At 42.8% G+C, this 19,342-nt stretch overlaps 1 protein-coding gene across 1 annotated transcript in view; it reads left to right on the forward strand.

Moving 5' to 3' along the window:
* The window catches only part of LOC112457999 (probable G-protein coupled receptor Mth-like 1), a 123,921-nt gene extending 107,527 nt beyond the window's left edge, over positions 1 to 16,394 (forward strand). Inside the window, exons 6-7 of the mRNA XM_025021368.1 lie at positions 6,890 to 7,028; positions 15,156 to 16,394. Of these exons, the coding sequence (XP_024877136.1) occupies positions 6,890 to 7,028; positions 15,156 to 15,489 (473 nt within the window). The 3' untranslated portion in view covers positions 15,490 to 16,394. The remainder of the gene's footprint in view (positions 1 to 6,889; positions 7,029 to 15,155) is intronic.
* Positions 16,395 to 19,342: the final 2,948 nt, after the last annotated feature.

Consider the following 19,342-nt stretch of genomic DNA (forward strand, 5'->3'; position numbering starts at 1 on the left):
GAGTGGCAGCCATTCGACTGTACTAATGATGTATTAATACATACATTTATATGTATAAATATCTTTCGCGTCTGCATAATAAAAGTACCATGTCGCGTGTTCTTTACACGCGTATTTCGTATGAAAGCGCATGCAAATGCAAACATGTGTATTCAAATAACTTTTTTGTGTGCCGCGGATTTCTCTGTCAATCTGAATTTGTTCGCTGTAAAAAAAAAGCGGAAATACCAATTTTCCGATACTTTGAATAGTTATTTATTTGCAGAAAGTAATCAGGGACGATGAGTCAAAAGTTTTTTAAAACAACAAAGATTCCAACAAGAAGAACAAATGAAATCTTTAAGAGTAATCATTATTCCTGATTATGTATGCGTAACAACGATTCGTGACATTATTTTATTTTTCAACGTTGGTCGCGACGGCGCCGGATGACGGTACTTCATTAGCAATTAATTCGACACCACCGATCGATTAACAAAACCAATTTAATCGGCACTGCGAGAGCGCGGATGACCAGTTCTATTAATTGGCGGAATAATCGGATCACAAGAGATTGTCGGATAACGGTCTGCTCGCAACGTATTACTTTCGATAATAAGCTCTATTATTGTCTGTCAAATCGATATCTTATTACTGTATGAAATGACTTTAGTTTCAGGCACAGTTACGTATGTTTTGACATTTAGATTAAAACTTATAATATATTATAAGCGAAAACAAGAAACAACATGTGTTTGAATTTTCTCAAAGAGAAGCCTTTGACGCCTTTCGGTTCTGCATATTTTTCGTTAAAGTGCATTAAACGAATAACTCGATCAAATAACGCATGTTTTATCCAAGAAGGTAAACTAAAACGAGTGGAAGAAAATAAACAGCAATATTAATCGCTATAATAATGTTAAAGATAGCCGATCTTAATAAATCGACTGATCTAAAGCGATCTCGTATGTCCTCCTGCGTGATTAATATCGGCTTTAATTGCAGCGAGGAGATAAATTAATTTATAAGCATGAGGCACATTCCTCCGTTGATGTTAATCGCCAAGCGAATGATCGATTATTCGGCGCTTGCGAGTGGTTGAATCATTTATTGGTAACGAGGATAGTAAAGGCTTCCCCGTAGCGCGAAGCCAGTCTGAAGGGAAACGAATGTATCGCAGTTATTAATTACGCAGACGTGCGGTGGTAAATAATTCCCATTAGGCCGGTCGATCGTTTTGAATCGCAAGAATAGCGCATTTCGGTATAATAATGCATTATTGTAGGTGCAGTATTGTCGAGAGGGAGTCTGGATTATGTACGCAGCCGTATGTTGCCAAGTTTAATTAGAGCAATGATCTAACTCGAACTATTGTCCGACAAGCAATTCGTCCCCAATTGTATCATTGCGCTACGTCGTGTAACGAACACATCGCTCTATTTAATCGAGACGGATTTGTATGTATATATATTGACCGTCTGCTTCATATCACGTTGCTAACGACGAAACGTGAGCTTCTTGACAAGGACAACTAATATCCTTTGTTAGAAATAAATCCACCTGGTTCTATATTGAACGATCTTACATTGATCTGACTAAGAGCTTCTGTCATCGTATTTTCGCTAAAATCCATACTCTAATCTTGGAATCAGTCGCTATTTCCAAAATCAAGTTATTAATTTTACTCTGATGGTTCGTTTTAGTATTTTCGTTAAAACCTTTACCAAATCTTGAAATCGATCTCACTATTTCAAACATCAAGTTACTTGCTCTCTACTTTGACCCCTCTCGATATTTTTTCCTTGAAACGGAAAAAATATTTGCCCTTAGTGATTTCTTATTATTTCAGGAGATGCAAATTTGACGAAATCCTAATTTAGAGAGTAGATTTAAATTCTACATTTGATCGGGATTTGCGGAGCGCTTCTGACAAGTTAATAATAAGTCAAATAAATTTTTTTTATCCCGTAATAAAATAAAGCAGTAGTTGAATAGAGAGCAAAGTGTACGTTGCAAACATCAATGGAATGTCAGTATATTTCAGAGTTTTACGATGAATACATTCTAGCTCTACGGGTGTCGGCTTGCAGAACGACTAGTGATCGTTGATACAAAGTTACGGAGCTTGGATTGAGTAATGGTTATTCTGAACAACGCAAATCTGTACTCAATCGTTCGATTTCGCCGCAATTCGCTGTCTGTCTGTAATTTTCGCGTTTGTTTTATTTCGCTACATCCGATATAAGCCATGCACCGTGTTTAAACGGCCATTGTTTGTATTTATTGGAGTCACACGACACTGAACTGCTCGTGTTTTTTTTTCTGTATTTGCCTCGTCTAAAAATGCTTTAACAAATACAGTAAGGAAAACATTGGGGATATATATCTGTATTGTCATTTTATTGGATAGTTAAGCGTTTAAGGTTCGTTGATCGGATACGTTCGCACGCATTTAAAAAAATACACGTCACATTATTTTATGTATACCATATATTCATTACCACGTATCGTGTGACACGATTTTCGAACACGAATTTGCGATAGAACAATTTTTTCGACGTGTACGATGATTTGACTGTTACTTGTAGGTATAAAAAATAAATCGTCACGATTATTGTTTTTAGACAGATTATTAGAAATTTATAAATTTTTTGTTACAGATAAGTATTAGATATTATTTATGTTGTAAGTTTTTAGATAGAGTGTTATGTTTTTCTTGTGTGATCGAACGGAAATCAATCAAAAGTTGTTACTGAAACTACATTTTCTGCCAAAATAAAAATTAAGAGTTTAATTAATTTAATTTAATTTGGTAAAAATAATTAATTTTAGCATCATTATTCGTTTGATTACCATAGATTGATCCGAGCAATTTCTAATAATAAATGAGCTAAAAGAAAGAAGAATGAACTTGTGTACGATGCACGTGGAGACTGGCCAGAGCTTATTTTTATAAAGCCAACATCGCCACATAATTTTAAAGCATTCTCTTAAATATCAAGCGCAAAATACCCAAAAGCTTATGCGCGCCGCCTAAATCACATTACCTTAAATCACATTAGATTTAATCTTGCGAGCGTGCCAAGCCCCGCCGTGACAAATACTCGCGCTTGAATTTTTTCAGCGGATCGCCTCTGAAAAATGTACGATATTACGATGATATTGATGACCCCGTGTGGTCTTTATATACAGATCCGTACGTACAGCTTTTGCGATAGGAATTTCTCGGGTCGTTGCTCCGACACTTTATTTCTGTCGCGAATCTATTCGGGCGAAAATCCGCCTCGAAAAAAAAAAATCGAGTCTCTCAATGCCCGTGACCGATCAATTGGATGCGTGGTGGGCTCGCTTTAAATTTTCGTTGTAACTTCCGTCGAGCAAGTTCTCGAGAAAAATCTCGACTGGGTCAGTCGCAACTTAATATCGCTGCGCGAAGGGTGTGCGATGCGTTGCCACTTGAAGCTTCTCCGTTAAGGATTTTATTTATGGATTTGTTTGCGGACGCGCGGGTACCTCCCCGCAGCCGATAAGTGGCTACGGGAGGAGTCCTCGTGGAAGCCTGTTTCTGGCAGATTGCATCCGTAGTTATGGGGTTGGAAGAGTCGTTGGAACCGGTTGGCTGTGAGGGGGCGAATCACCCCGATAGAAGCGACTCGACCGTGGAGAGTCTTTCGGCCGGGGTTTCTATCGCCAAATTACCGTGAAGATCGAAACAGCGGGCTTCGCGCGTGATTCCTGTTTTTACTGTCGCTTTAAATTCTTGTAATTCCGGTGTTCGAGGCTGTGTAATAACTATTTTACATTTTGACTGTACATAATACCTATTGGTTTAATGAATCATAATCAATTTTTTTTAATAATTTGCATTATACGGAGTAGAGAGTGAAAGTATAATAAGAGAGGAAGAGAGAGAGAGAGAGAGAGAGAGAGAGAGAGAGAGAGAGAGAGAGAGAGAGATGTGGACACTATATGTATTATTTCATATATAAACTGGAGAAGCATAATAATAAAATGTAAATTAATCCTATTTTGTATAACGCAACTACATAAACTCATTTATAAGGGTATATGCGATTACATACATATTTTCCATGCATTATTTATACATTTTGTCACAGAATGATATATCAAATAATATAACATAAAGTCAAATAATATAATCAAATTGCTAAATTTAGGAATATCTTATTTCTCCGATATTACATGTGTATGGAAATGAAATGGATATTAAATATTACATATTTTTATGCTATATGCTTCCACGTGAAATCAGAACTTTCAGAATTCAAATATCTTTTTTCGCAGATGAAACTAATCTCGCTTTAATATCGGCGTATTTTGTTCTCGCATTATATATCATAAGCTGGAACTCGGTGTATCCGCGCGATGGCAAACGGTATCGTACGTAGAGCAATATGAATTCGCGCATATCGCAAATATCTGCGATACGCGCGGATTTAACGAACGGATATGGGATACGGGGGGGGATGTCTGTCTTGAACTTGAAATCCGAGCGTGCGCGCGTACCAGCGCGTGCACATCCCGGGAATTCGAGGAATCGCGGCAGCCTTGCACCGGGCGCGCGGAAAACGGGAAACCGATCCGATCCGACCCGCGATTGGGTAAGTGCACGCTCCGCGTGATTTGCCATGATTTCTGCTAAACACATATCGCCCTTTCCCGCGCGCGGATGCAATTTCGGCGGGATCACCGAGCAGCGGTCGCGTGATCGCCACGGAATATACCCTCGTTGTTTTGTAACCTGGTGCAAAATTCACCACGCTTAATCGCGCGTTCGCACGTCCTCGCCCACCTCCCTCTGAATCGCCTGGATTTTTCACTTTTATTTTTGCCCTTCGATTACCGTGCTTCGGCTTATCGTGTGAAATACAATACAATGTTCCGATGGAGCTTTAATAATTTTGCGAAAAGCATTTTCTCTAAAAAAAATAGAGGGAGGATTTGCGGGTAAACGAGGGAGAGAGTTATGACGTAGGCAACAATAAGAGACAAAAGCCACGGTCGTTAGCATTGTTACCAGTTACCACACTCCCGAAAAGCATTTCAAAGGACTGCGAGTTATATATTCTTGGCATACTTTTGAGCAACAAGAGTTCATGAGAATGTGAACAATTCTGATGAAAACTATCCTGGTATATACAACAAGAGAAATATAATTTCTAGTAGGTATACCACAAAAAAAACACAGTCTTTTAAACGATATTAAACTGAACATTTTTTTTCGTATTTTTGTTATTTTATCCGATTTTATCTAATTCATAAAATCGTAAAAACAAAGCATTACCATATTTTCATATTTATTCCGCGGTAGTTTTTAATTAAAAATCGGACGATGGGTTAATCCCGCGGCCGTTTGTGGAGCGAGGAATAATTACGTCCTTTTTGGAAATGGCGCACGCACACCACGAGGAGAGCGAAAAAATTTAATCGCTTGAGATATGTGCGGCCGGGTGGGTGCGTAAACAACGCTATCCGCGCGAGGGAGAGACAAATGTGCAGTGACGCTGCAGCGAAGTTATCGGCTATCGAACATTATTGGATAACGGAAACAAAGTGCGTCTCGCCTCATTGATTATTATCGCACGCGATCGCCGAACTACCGTGCTCTCTCCGCGCGGCGTCATAAATAATTAAGAATAAATGAGAGCGACGCGTCGCACATTCGGACGGTCGTTCGAAGGCCGATTTCCGGCTGGCGCGACGGACGCCCCTATTTTCTTTCCGCCGTAACGTACGCCGCCCCGTCCGTCGATACGTGCAAGAAAATAAACCGCGCCCGCGCGTCTGTCGGCAGGTCGACACCGTACGATTTATTTGTTTGTCATAAATCCCTCCGTCTATTTCCGCCCGCGTGCATTACGAAAGTCTCCCTTCCGCATTCCGAGACCGCGCCTTTCCCTTCGCGTCTCTAAATGGATTTGTCGATAGATTGAAAATTTGATAGATTAGCAGTTTTATTAAGTTGGAAATATATAAATACACACAGAAAATATTGCTAGGCTACCAAGATCCAGCTCGGACCGTAAATGGCAGTTTCTTCTATATTGATCGTATGTAACATGACGGTCCTTTTCACTTGATATTAATAGATTAGAATTTCGTATTTTCATAGAACACGAGAATTACGCGAGTTTTAATTAACAAGCGCAAGCGAAGTGATTAGCAACGAGTCGAAATATTGAGGATTTTTTTACTTCCGGTATACGCAAGGATTGCGAGCATTGTGCTGCGTTTTCTGGTGCAAACGGCTCGTCGTTTCGAATAGATGCCACGAATCGCGGAGATGCGACGCTGCGTTAAGCGCCGCGGGGATAAACCCGATGTCCATTCAGTCGATCGCGCGGTTTATTATTGAATCCGTTTGCAATGCGAAAGCAGCTCCACCGCCGTCCGAGCATTTGCGCGCCGCTCAAAATCTGGAATATCGACCTGACTCTGAGGTCGTCCCTGAGGCGGGCGAGAACCGCCATATGATTAATCCAGGTGCAAGAATCGTTTCGTGTTGGCAAGTCGTTAGCGAAGCCAAAATAGAAATCGGCGCTCATTCCTCGTGGAACACGTGGATTCTAGGGAACCCGTTACTACCGTTTTAATCGCGTAAACGTCGTCAGCGTTATTATTACTTACTTACAGGAATTGTAGGCTCCGTTCACGTGAAATTTACACGTGAAATTAAAGATTAATACGATAAAAAAATAATACGTATTATTCTCACGAACGAAATGTCAGGAATATATCGTCAAATAAAAAATTACCACTTGGGTAAATAAACAATATTGAAAAGATTATTCATCATACTGCAGTTACGCGAGAAGAATAATCGTGTTGTACAATCGTAGACCGCGGTTTTTTATCTTCTACAGAATTTTAATGTCTGTTTACCTTGCAGGTGACATGGAAATTTTGGCATACTTCTTTGGACCGATTGGAGTGCTGCTGGCTATAAATCTTATGTTTTTCGCCGTAACTGCTCGCGAATTGACTTGCGGTCTCTGGAAAGGCGAATTCGTGAAAAGCACCACTGAGAGGTAAGCAAACATTTTCCTCGTTTCGCTTTAAAAAAAAACGGAACCGAATAATAAATCGATTTGTTCTTCGCGCCACAAAAGGCTATTGTATGTTAATAAATAAATTTTTCTGCAGCGCAAAATTCGATCTTCCCCTGTAATACGGCAATAGCATTGCTCGCGGTATATCGTATTTACGTTTTTTTTTCCTCTTATCAACGAAGTAACAAATACATTTTATTCCATAACGATATCGATTGAACAAAACTAATTAAGGAAGAAGATATGATATTAATCGAAGAAAATCGAGCGAAAGACGGGAGATGTCGGGATGTCAAAGCGGAGACGTAATTTAATTATGTTCTACGAGCACTGTATCTCCGAGTATCCATATACGAGTATTCGGAACTAGCCGATTTATTGATGGAATAAATAAAAATTACATGATTCTACTACTAGGGATTTTGCAAAATCCTAGGTTTAGTGAAATTGTGAGTTGAATTTTTTAATTTTTATTTATAAATATATTATAAAAAATTATATTTATAAATACAAATATAATTATGTAAATATATATTTATAATTTTTATTCATTCCATCACAATATCCCGGATTTTTGTGGATTCCCTAGAGATTTTGCAAAAAAATAAATTACACGAAATTCCTGCGACATATAAGGCTTGTTCGTTTTCGCTGCACTTCTGGACTAGTGCAATAAGTTAGAATGAAACAAATGTATTTTCTTTCATTCTAACTTACTGCACTAGTTTAGAAGTGCAGCGAAAACAAACAGACCTACAGATATATTTTTTATATTACGCATAATACAACCGATCGCTCGAGCATCTTTGCACATCAGTCCTTCGTAAATAATGCGGTTTTCATAACTATATAAGGTAAGATGTGATAAACCGTTGAGGAAGAGTAATCGACGTCGAGTTGCGCGCTAAGATAAACTACGATGAGTTGTAATTCCACCGAGATTTCGCGTTTCCGCGCATTTATGACGTGACCTCGAATCCGCAATCCGAAGAGGAGAGTCGCGAAGTTATTATCTCGTTTAATCGACGGAGCGAAAACGATGGATATTGGACGAGTCGCGCGAAGGGACGAGCTAAACTCGGAAGATGAAAGCCGACGACGACGTTGAGAAGCGGCGCGGGGAATCGCAGACGAAAAACGATCTGAAATAGACAGCCGCGGGGAGCCGGGTAGCGTTTGTGCGCGCTTATTCGTGGTTGCAAATAAATGTCAATCTTCGCGGATGGCAAGAATGGCGGAAGGTCCGCGAACTCGACGACGGAGTTAATTGACACGAGTAGAGACGGCCGGGAGAAATTTGCGCGACGATGACTTGGGGAAATATCAAATACGGCTTGATGCAGCTAGGAAGGGTCGACGACTTCGAATAAAATTTCAACCACCGCCGCCACCGCGTGTTTACTCGTCGTCAGCCGGTTTTCGAAGTTTCTTGACGTTCGCGCAGTTAATCATTCATAAGCCATGCGGCATACGCTATTTTTAGCCACGACGCGGGCCGCCTGGTCTTTGCAATCAACGTATATAATTCGCTACGGTACTGTTAGAATGCAATCAATGCGGTGCCCACTACAAAGGGTCGCGGAAATATCTTTTCCTCCTTATAGAACCGCAGGTTGCTGGCGACCAGAAACATACGGGAATATACTAAAAGGAAAAAGAGGGGTAGAGAAACATGAAGCAGATAAATATGAACAAGTTATAAAGGAAAGTATACCAGCTGCGATAAAAAAAGTGTGCGTGTAATAAAACTTCTTGCCAAGTAGACGCATCCGCACTTGTAGATCCCACTCGCGAGATTCTCGGGTACCTACTTTCTACCAAGAAATCCACATCACGGAGAAACGTGAAGGTACGATATAACGTGAGAAAATCCTTTCCGCGATTTAAGCGCGAAGCCACGAAGTGGCGGCTTACGGGCGACAGACGCGAAGGCAGGTGTCGTCGTAGAGATATACTGTCTATATAAGTATATTTATACGATTCTCCTTCCCTCTCTCTCTCTCTCTCTCTCTCTCTCTCTCTCTCTCTCTTTCTCTTCTCTGTGCGGTCGCGAGTACAGAAATACTGTCGTTCTCGGACGTGCGCGGAGAGGGTGCCGGTATAAAATATTTTTTTGCCCGTGAAAATCCGCTATCTCGGCTGCGAGGCGAGGAACCGAGGGAACACAGATCTCCACTTTGCGCGACCGCGAGAGGGAAAAGGGTAGCGGCGGTGACGGCGCGGCGGAGACGCGCGAGAGTGCATCAGGCTTGGCGAACTGGATCCGCACGTCGCGTCGCGACGAACGGGCACTCGCCCTTCCGACAGTTATTGCGAGTGTTTCATACCGCGTTTATGCCCCCCGCGCCCCCCCGCGGCCATCGCTGTGTCGCCTTTTGTCAGAGGATAATTCGAGCTCGGCTCCTCTTTCCTCCGGCAAATGTCAAATCGGACGTGACGTCCGTACGTTATTTGGCGCCACACCGAAACTATCCGGCCGGTCGCGTGGGCAGACGTGGAACGTTTTAAAATGTCAGAGCGTCTCTTTCGCGACAGTTTTTCTCACGGATGTATGTTACGCCGAAGTTGCGCCCGCGATGCGTGTGGCAACGACATATGTATTTCCGCTTCAAAGAGGGTTGTTGCTGCGATATTCGTTAATCGCTCACTTTCAATGCGTTTGTTATAATTATCAAGTTCAGTTTATTCGCTGCGTCCAGTAAACGAATCTTTAAAAATCACTGACATTTAGCTCGATGTTTATGAGCATATTTAGTCTATTCTAATTTTGACATGTGTATTCGTTGAACGATAATCACAGCTTCACTGAACAGTTTTCAAGCTTGAAACTGAACTGTAACGTAAAATGACAAAAATAAATATCTCCGCATATTTCAGTGAAGGGATATCCTAGGTATCTCGGTTACATTTATTTTATTCTTTTCCGATGACAAGAAGAATCGATGCAAAAGCCACTGTGAACTCGGCGTTGAATAAAAAATAATATTATCATTCTCATCGACGTATGACGTTCGCAGATTTTCGCCGGGCGAAACTATCTATTCCACGTCGGGATGTCCCAGAAACTATGCAAACGTACGTGATGAACGAAATCCGTTCTTGTCGAAGGTATGGTGCAAACTCGGGATGAGGCAAAATCTGCATACTGCTATTACGTTTCCTTTGCCAACAATGGCCGTATTGTATTCGCGCACGTACATCACGACGGGCAAATAGCGTCGTCGAAATCGCGAATTGGGATCGTCAATATCAATCCCGAAGAGAGCGAGAGGATGTAAGCGGATCGAAGGGACGTCGAGCGAATGGAAAATAACGATTGCCTGATATCGGCTGGAAGATAATAAAATAAACCTCCCTGCGCGCGAAGTCTGCGTTTTATAAAAAAGAATCCGTCCGCCTCGCGCCTGGTGCAAATCGGAAAGTACGAGGTGTCAGATGGTATTTCGTCGAAAAAAAAAAATTTCGAGAAATATTTTGACATACCAACGTCCAAGTTTTTACGCGCAAAGCATTTCTGCATACATCTCGGCGTTTCACGTATCAAGTTAAATTACATTGGTAAATATAAACTTGGAATTAAAAATCTATCAAAACTTATTTGCAATGCAAAAATGCCCGCGAAAAACCGGAGACCGAGCGATTTCGCTTGGGCCAATAAAACGTGGTCGTTTTCGAGGCGAGAATGTCGTTTCGCAGCCGCCGAAACGATCGGGCGTTCCTGCTTCTCGGCGGCCGGCGGCCGTGCGCAACGTCGCCGTTTATTATCGTTGCATCGAAGCGCGTCGGGAACGGGCCCGTAAACGCGGCTGTTGGCACAATTCCGGGATATTCCTAGAGAGATATTGCGAGGGCATCGATATTCCCGCGTGTGCGCGTTATCGATACGTTCCGTCGTCTTTTCAGGGAAGGACAAATCGGAGCAATGCACTTCGTCTCTTTCTACGGAATGGTTCGCTCGGAATAACTCGTTGTAACGAGCAATGTTGAACGTTTCCGATATAACGAGCTTATGATGTGTTCCGACTCAACGCTCTTCGGTTTCTTGCCGCTTCGTGCGCACGCCTTCGCTTATTTAAGCTTGAATTATACACGGGAGGTTTTCGTACGTCGTGTGCAAGACGTTATATAGGTAAAGTTTTCGAGTTCTAAACTGAATTCTCGGCCATCCACTTTTACACGACAAAACGTTGCCTCACGCATACGTCCAAGTATCGTTTCACTTCGATCTTTAAATAGATCACACAAATTGACCGTTCAATTGAATCGATTAACCAGACTCCGCGGCGCGAGCGAATCAGTCCGGATACGATAAGCAGATCCTCCAGTTCGCGCGAACGAGTTTATCTTGTCTTGCGCATCGACAAGGCCAAGAGTCTTTTAACTCTCATTACTAACAGCCGTTCCCCGAAAACTGCAGAAAAACGCATGGAGAATATTCGTCAAGTTTCACGGTCGGGCGTAAGGTAAACGTTTGCGCGAGACAAAGGAGAACTGGTTAGCCGGACGAAGTTCCGCGTGACGAGCTTGCGACATGTGTTTACGAATCTCTCTCGATCTCGAGAGGATGCTGCGCCGGGGGAATTACTATTTTTCATCGTGGAATGCCGACGAAAAGTCATATCCGTCGGCCGCAAGGTTGGCGAACGCCTCGAGAACTGACAACGCTATTCTGCTGAATTTAGGAGGACCATCAGCTGGCCGATCTCCAACGACATCGTCTCGGTTAATCCGACCAAACTGCGGGACAATCCTTCGTTAATCCATCAATAAATCGGCTAGTTCCGAATACTCGTACATGGATACTGGGAGATACAGTGCTCGTAGAACATAATTAAATTACGTCTCCCCTCTGATCCCGACATCTCCCGTCTTTCGCTCGATTTTTTTCGATTAATATCATATCTTCTTCCTTAATAAGTTTTGTTCAATCGATATCGTTATGGAATAAAATGTATTTGTTACTTCGTTGATAAGAGGAAAAAAAACGTAAATACGATATACCGCGAGCAATGTTATTGCCGTATTACAGGGGAAGATCGAATTTTGCGCTGCAGAAAAATTTATTTATTATTAACATATACAATAGCCTTTTGTGGCGCGAAGAATAGATCGATATTCGTGTAAAAAAAAAGAAAAAAACTGTTATTTTAGACCATTTCTCTGGTAAAGTTTGTTATTTATGAATAGAACACGCAAATGAGTATCGTGTTTGTTTAAAACAATTGAAACATTATCAATTATTGCCAAAGTGGAATGAATAAAAATTATAAATATATAAAAATTTATATAATTATATTTGTATTTATAAATATAATTTTTTATAATATATTTATTAATAAAAATTAAGAAATTCAACTCACAATTTCACTAAACCTAGGATTTTGCAAAATCCCTAGTAGTAGAATCATGTAATTTTTATTTATTCCACGATATGCCGGTTTTTTTGTGGATTTTCTAGAGATTTTGCAAAAAAAAAGAAGGAAACGAATTACACGACATCTCTGCAACATATATATATTTCGAAAATAGAATTTCCTCACATATGTACAGATGCGTCTTGTAACAACCTCTTTCGGCTGTTTGCTCGACGACGGAAGAGAGCCAAAGAGGAAGAGACTACAACGGTCGTTCGAATCGCGCGTTTCCCTTTCCCGTTATCTCGATCCTCGATAATGGACATCTTCCTTCGGGTCTTTTGTACGAAAGCAGTTGCCTCCAGAAACTCTCGCGTTTCTCCTCCGCGCGCACTCTCATTTGTTCTCCCGTTCTTTCTCCTTATTGTCTCTCGTTACACGCCCGGCCCGACCGGGCCCGGTTCGCGCACACAGAACGGTGGCAGTGGGATTCAATATTTACGGAGCTTCCATGTGTGGACCATTCCAGGACCATTCCATCTCGTTCGCTCACACTCTACCCCCTTCCCCCTTCTCCATCCCGTAGGAATTCTCTCGCCGGTTATTGTTGTTCAGCATACGCTCGTAATATTGACCCTCGTGCAAATTATATCGTACTTTTCCGCATCCACACGCTCCCGGCTCCAGTCGATACATCCCACTTCCGGTCGCGCGCTTTGTTCGATGCGCGACAGCTGTCATGGTCGATCGTATCGCATTCATTCGGGCCAACGTCCCGAAAAACCTCTCTCGTTTGTTCACAGGCTCGCGTTCGGCGATCTGACGAAATTTTCGCGCGGACCCGCCGGCGAAGGTAATATCGCGTGGCGCTTCTGCGAAACGCAAGCTTCGACGGAAGCGTAATATTACCTCGTTTATAAAACAGGATCCCTCGCGCACCGCGGAGACAAGATGCATTTATTTCACAACTCCCGCGGTTGTAATTATTTTACACTTAAGTTTCAACCGTGGATGTGCAGGTTCCTGCCACTTATTTTGTAATTTTGACCAATTACGTTTTCTTTTTCATAAAAGATAAATAAAAGCTCTGTGCGCAATTAAAGTTGAAATATACAAAACAATATCGCGACAACAAGCACGTAGACAGAATGGAGAACAATTATTTTTATCTTCCTTCTTTTTCATATCTCTAAAGAGTCCCTAGGACTCCATATCCGCTACACTAGCGTATAATATTCAAATACGTGAAAAAAAATGTTTTCTAAAACGACTACTTTAAGCTACTCCACATATTTTTCCGTCTACGCTTAAGATCTGCGCAATAAAGACAGGGAGACGTTTAGATCCCCCTTAAGATTAAATCTTTTCAGCGCTCATTTATGATATCATCACCTTACACCGTACAAGCGATAAGACTCGTAATTGAAACGACATATCACGCTTTACCGTTGGCCGTCTCAATTTCTGCTTGTTTGCCGACACTCTCGAGTTACCAAACCGTCCTCGCGAGAATAATAAGATTCCGGTCATCCCTGTCGATAGACGGGATTCCCAAATCATTCTCGACATCATTCCCTTCCGTCCCCTTCCTCTCGACGTTATTTTCGACGCTGGTCCATTTCCCCTCCGAGGCCCCAACCGCGCGGCTTTCGCGCTCGCGACGGCCGAGTGACTGCACACGCGGTCCGTTCATAATAATTAGCAACGCCAACGAAAATAGAATTCTCGGTGGCCCCGCGACCAACGGTGACGCGTCAGGATAACGCCGCACCGCGCCGGCCGGCCGGCCGGCTCGCGCGCGGAGCGACATTACGACGCCATAATTCTGCGGATACCGTCCGGTGTACGATGTGTTACGGGCCGCGAATATTCTGACGGGGCACATTAATAACGCTTTGACTTCGGGGCCCCGTGCGATGGGACGCATATATTATACGGGATGCAGAGCGCATCGAATCGATGCTGCCGGCGCGCGCGAGTGCGCACTCGCTCGCGAGACCTCGCATGACTCGCTTGATAACGGATAATGACGATCTAAACGGGATTTTCTAGTGTGCCCGTTCCGCGACATTCCGCGAGGAATTCCGCTCTCCTAACATTCGACGCGGAAATCTCCAGAATGGGTTTCGAGTTACATTTTATTCCGGGAGACGGAAAAAAGTCTATAATTAAATGAGGAAAGCCCTAATTTATAGTCACCTATTATTCGATCGCCTATTATTTATAACGAGACGAAGCGCGGTCTCGCATATCAAACGAACAATGTCAATTAATCGTGTACCATTTACATTCATTATACATGTCACGTGTGCAGTCACTCGGCGAGGCGTACGATTGCTTTATTGACCGTCAGAGAGAGAGAGAGAGTCTCGTAGCGCGATAAATAATTTCTTGCATTCGTATCGCATTCGGCGACGTTGCCTCGCTAGCACAACGATCGTAACGTTAAACAATAGCGAAATGTCAACCGGGCTATTACAATCAATTCCACTCGTGAGCTTTCATGTGCCTGCGGCTTCTCGGGTTCACACGTGCGGACTGATCGATATAGCTCGGCTGAAATTACAGACATGACATCTCACCGTCATTATTTTACTTTCCATCATTGTCGTAATGCCTTTGAGATTCTTGAAGACACGATATTTCGAAATATCGTGTCCTCAAGCGTAAACATTCCTCCTGATTTTCTTGAAATCTCATCTCGCGTTATATATATCTCGCATTTAGCTTTATCATTCGTTTCTGTTTCCAGGGCGACGCTGGGCCGCATATGCATGAAGCTGGTGATCGTGATGGGTATCACCTGGGTGGCCGACGTTGTCTCGTGGGCTGTCGGCGGGCCGCAGTACATCTGGTACTTCACCGACCTGATAAACGCCTTCCAGGGAGTGCTGATCTTCGCGGCGGTAGGCTGCCAGCCGCAGGTCCGAGCAGCGCTCAAGAGATTCTTCAGCAGGAACCCACAGACCAACGCCGGAAGACAGGGTAACGGTCACAGCACGACCAGCCACGGGATGCCTAGCATGGGCGACAGCGTGACGCAAAATCCGAGCACCAAAACCGCGCCGTTGGAGACCATCTGCTAGAATGGAGGCTCTCCATACAGAACGTACCTAACATACGTTCGGAAAGCGTCCTAAACACTCCGAGTGTCCTCCAGACATTTCCTCTCTCGAATTCGCGTATTGTTGGAAAATGTCAACAAGAAAACATTTTCACAGCTAGGTCTCCCGATCTACGCAGGTCGACGAACCCGAGAAGAGACCTTGCTGAATCGATCCTGCGGAAATATTCCTTCGATCGATCAGTTCGACGTTATATTATACAGCGACGTTTGTATCGCCGACTTGAATTACTGAGATAATATTCGGATTCGCATCGTTCATAAATCAGAGTTTGTAATAGCTCTACGCCGCTAAAACAGACAATGACGCGTACTCTTCGGACCTTGGTAGCGGGCCGAAACAATGCGTGATTTATGATCGCGGCGGGTTAATATTCTTTTTTTTTTTTCCAGCGGACAACGATTCATTTATATTAATAATATCGGCTCGCTGTTGTAACGTAACGGTAAAATATTAACGTTCGACGAGAGCAAAAGCGGGAAGGCAGCTTCTTCGAGCCTAATGATCATTGTGCTCTCTCGAGATCTGGGATACGAGAGTTCGAGACGAAATTGCGAACGGCCTCGCCTCACTTCGTAACTTTCGGTACGTTTTACGCCTCGTATTACCAAAGGACGAAGGGTTCATCACGGGTTTTCTTCCCAGGTCCTTCCTCCTTCATTATTCATCGAATGTTATCGAATCTAGGAACAATCGGTTTTTCGTTTCCCTTAGCATAAATATGCATCGGCGTCGTTAGCCGCGTCTTGGCACGACGGCTACTGTGGCTGCAGGCATTAAACATGCAACATCGTGGCTGCCGAGCTACAATTTATCACTGATCAGTCGAACGGTCCTGTTTCGGTATCGAACCGAAGCAAGGAAAAGGAGCTCCATCGCGTTGCGCGTGCAGCGCGTAAAAACGTTCGGCACGCAATTCGCGTACACGCAATTTGTCGTCGTGTGTGCGTTGCTCCGCGCAGTAATCCGTTTGTGCGACCGTTCGAGAGTGGATCATCCTTTTACGCACCCTTTTTCTCCGTTCGGTCGTTTTTCTGAAAAGGGATCGAATATCGATTCCAACTCGGTCGTTTTGGAAATACATTTTTACTGACGATCTTCGCGGAATAACATGACGAAAACGGACAAGTATATAGAATTATCTATTTCTACGGGAATAAGTTTAGTCTCTAAAGTTTCAAATAATTTTTAATTATCTAGATGTACATATTTCGGAAATATTTTCTTTTCTCTAAGGAAGACTTTTTAAAAGTTTACTTCCACTTATATACACAGACGGTTCGATATCTCCTTGCGTTATGAGTATTTCTCATTTAATTTTCCGACGAAGGGAAACGGATACGCCGAGGACTTCGTAGAAGGGAATTCTAAGAAGAACTCCCGCGAAGCTCGATATACTAACCGCGCAACTGCCACTTTGGAGAATTCTTGTTTTTTTTTTCTTAGTATTATAAAAGTATTAACGATACGTAGTCGCTCGATAGCACAACGTATCACCGAGCGTCGACCCCTGCTTCATGATTTTTCGAGCGATTTTAACGCGACGACATTTGTCCTCACTTCGCCGGGAACAATGATCACTCGTACGTCGCGCTTTCCCGGAGCGGCGCTCGAAAGGATTCAGGTCGCTTCGACATCTGGCCGCTCTCTGAGGCGAAACGGGACGTCGGTTTCGCGTCAGGCCGGGCTTACGATCGCGAGGCGCACGTAAACGGAATCACGTGTAGGTAGGTCAAGGCATGCAATCGATGTCAACTCGTGACAATACACACTAGGAATTCAATGCCTTCTGAAATGCCTTCCAAACGCGGCGTTCGGCACGCCGAATCGTGTATACAAAGAGGAACCGGACAAGCTCTCGATCACGGTTCCTCGAGTTTGACCCTTTTTAGCTGCGAAAAGCGTGCGATCGCTTTTTTTCGAAAAATTTTTCACGCAAGTTGTTTGCTTGTGCGATGTATCTTATTACGACGATCGAGAAATAATCGGGAATCGAATTTTCAACGGCGTTCGTTTCGTTTTATGTATCCGGACAGACGTAACGCAGCACGAGAAAGTATACTCGGGGTCGTTTTACATCGTTATCAGGACAAAGCGTTTCGTTTCGCGATATAATGCATAACGAAGAACAGCGGCGCTTTTTAATCGCACGGAATTGTGATTGCTGATCAGAAACCGATGTAGGTAGGATTATATAGTTGTACGATGTATATAATATCTACGCAACGATACCGAAACTGTCGTACAGAATCAGATCGTCTCGGAAAATCTCATTAGTTCCTTCTTTTTTTTTTGTAGCGTATATGACCGCAAAGTAACATCGCAGCTCGACCGACTCTTCTTAGCAGCCTTCATCAAAGAACCCGACGTGGCTGATTGATCACCCATTCCCCTTTTTCGCGAGGAATTGATCCTCCGCGATTCCACGTCGGGCAAAATCTGCTAAAAGAAATCGAGCCGGCGACGTTACTAGCTCTTTGTTAGCGTGTAAGTGTGTACGTTTGTCGCGCTTAATTAATTGCGCGATAGTGCGTGCGTGTGCATGCGTGCGTGTGAAAATCCGCGTGTGTAATTAGCGTATCGACGAGCAGCAACATCGTTAGAAAAAAAATAAGAGAGAGAATAACGATTGCACCGGATAATTGGAGAGAATGATTAAGGTAAAGGTACCAATACCCGGACACTTAAGCGTAGGAAATGTACCAATACCTGGACACGTACCTGTGTCTGTGTCTTTAAAAAAATATAAATTTATGGAAATAAACGTTTGGATATTATAACTGAAGTTTTAAACTACAAGAAAAAATACTTTTATCTTTGATTTTAATTCGCGTTATACTTATAAATAATAAAGGTGTCCGGATATAGGTACATGTCCGGGTATTGGTACCTTTATCTTAATTGATTAGCATATTTCGCCGTACACAACGATTCGTCAGTAAAATGCCGCCGCGAGCGGAGTAGCTCTTTTCTTCTTTTCGATATAAGTCGCGTCCGATAAGGTAAACGTACCAGTGGCCGCACACGTCCCAGTCGCCGCACACGACTTTAATGTTTTCAATTTATTAAGCATTTCGTGAAGAATATTGCAAATTTAAAAATTGTGTAGGGATCTACAATACGTTATTGTAATAACAAACAAATTTGAAGTATGATTCTGCACGGATTACCATTTATTTTAAATTGTTTATTCGGTCTCGCACGTCACGGCTGTTCGGATACTGGTACAACCCTGCGAAGTTCGCTAGTCCCAGTAACCGCACATCGCGTAGCACGCTGTTTCTCGATCGATGCAAAGTTGTTACTACGGAATTAATTCTGGTGTTTCGATTAAAAGAAAACAAAATATCGTGTGGAAAACCGATTGATAAGTAAGTACTCATTGTTGATAATATATCTGCAATAAATCTAATGTGCATGCTGAATCTGTGCAACCAGTATCAGAAAAATTGTTTGCTGTTTACATGGAGAGGTTATGTTACGGCTGAATATATTTTGGTTTAAGGCTGCGGTCCACTTGACGCCACAAATGCTTTGAAGCGTTTTTCTTCTCCTTCTTTCTTCATTGAAGGAGGAATGCTTCGAAGCATTTGTAGCATCAAGTGAACCGCAGCCTAAATATCGTATTGTGCGGACACTGGGTGGGACATACCGAGTAAAGGCTGTGCGGACACTGGTACATTTGACCTTTTTATCATTTTCGTGGCATAAATAATAAATGACTGAATATTAAAATAAACATTGCATGTGTTTTAGAAACTAGAAACCCTAAGCTTCAAGATGGTTCAAGTCATTTGTACCAAGCATGCGTCTA

This window comes from Temnothorax curvispinosus, unplaced genomic scaffold, assembly GCF_003070985.1.
Source record: "Temnothorax curvispinosus isolate PA1 unplaced genomic scaffold, ASM307098v1 QBEX01008587.1, whole genome shotgun sequence".
Taxonomy (NCBI): domain Eukaryota; kingdom Metazoa; phylum Arthropoda; class Insecta; order Hymenoptera; family Formicidae; genus Temnothorax; species Temnothorax curvispinosus.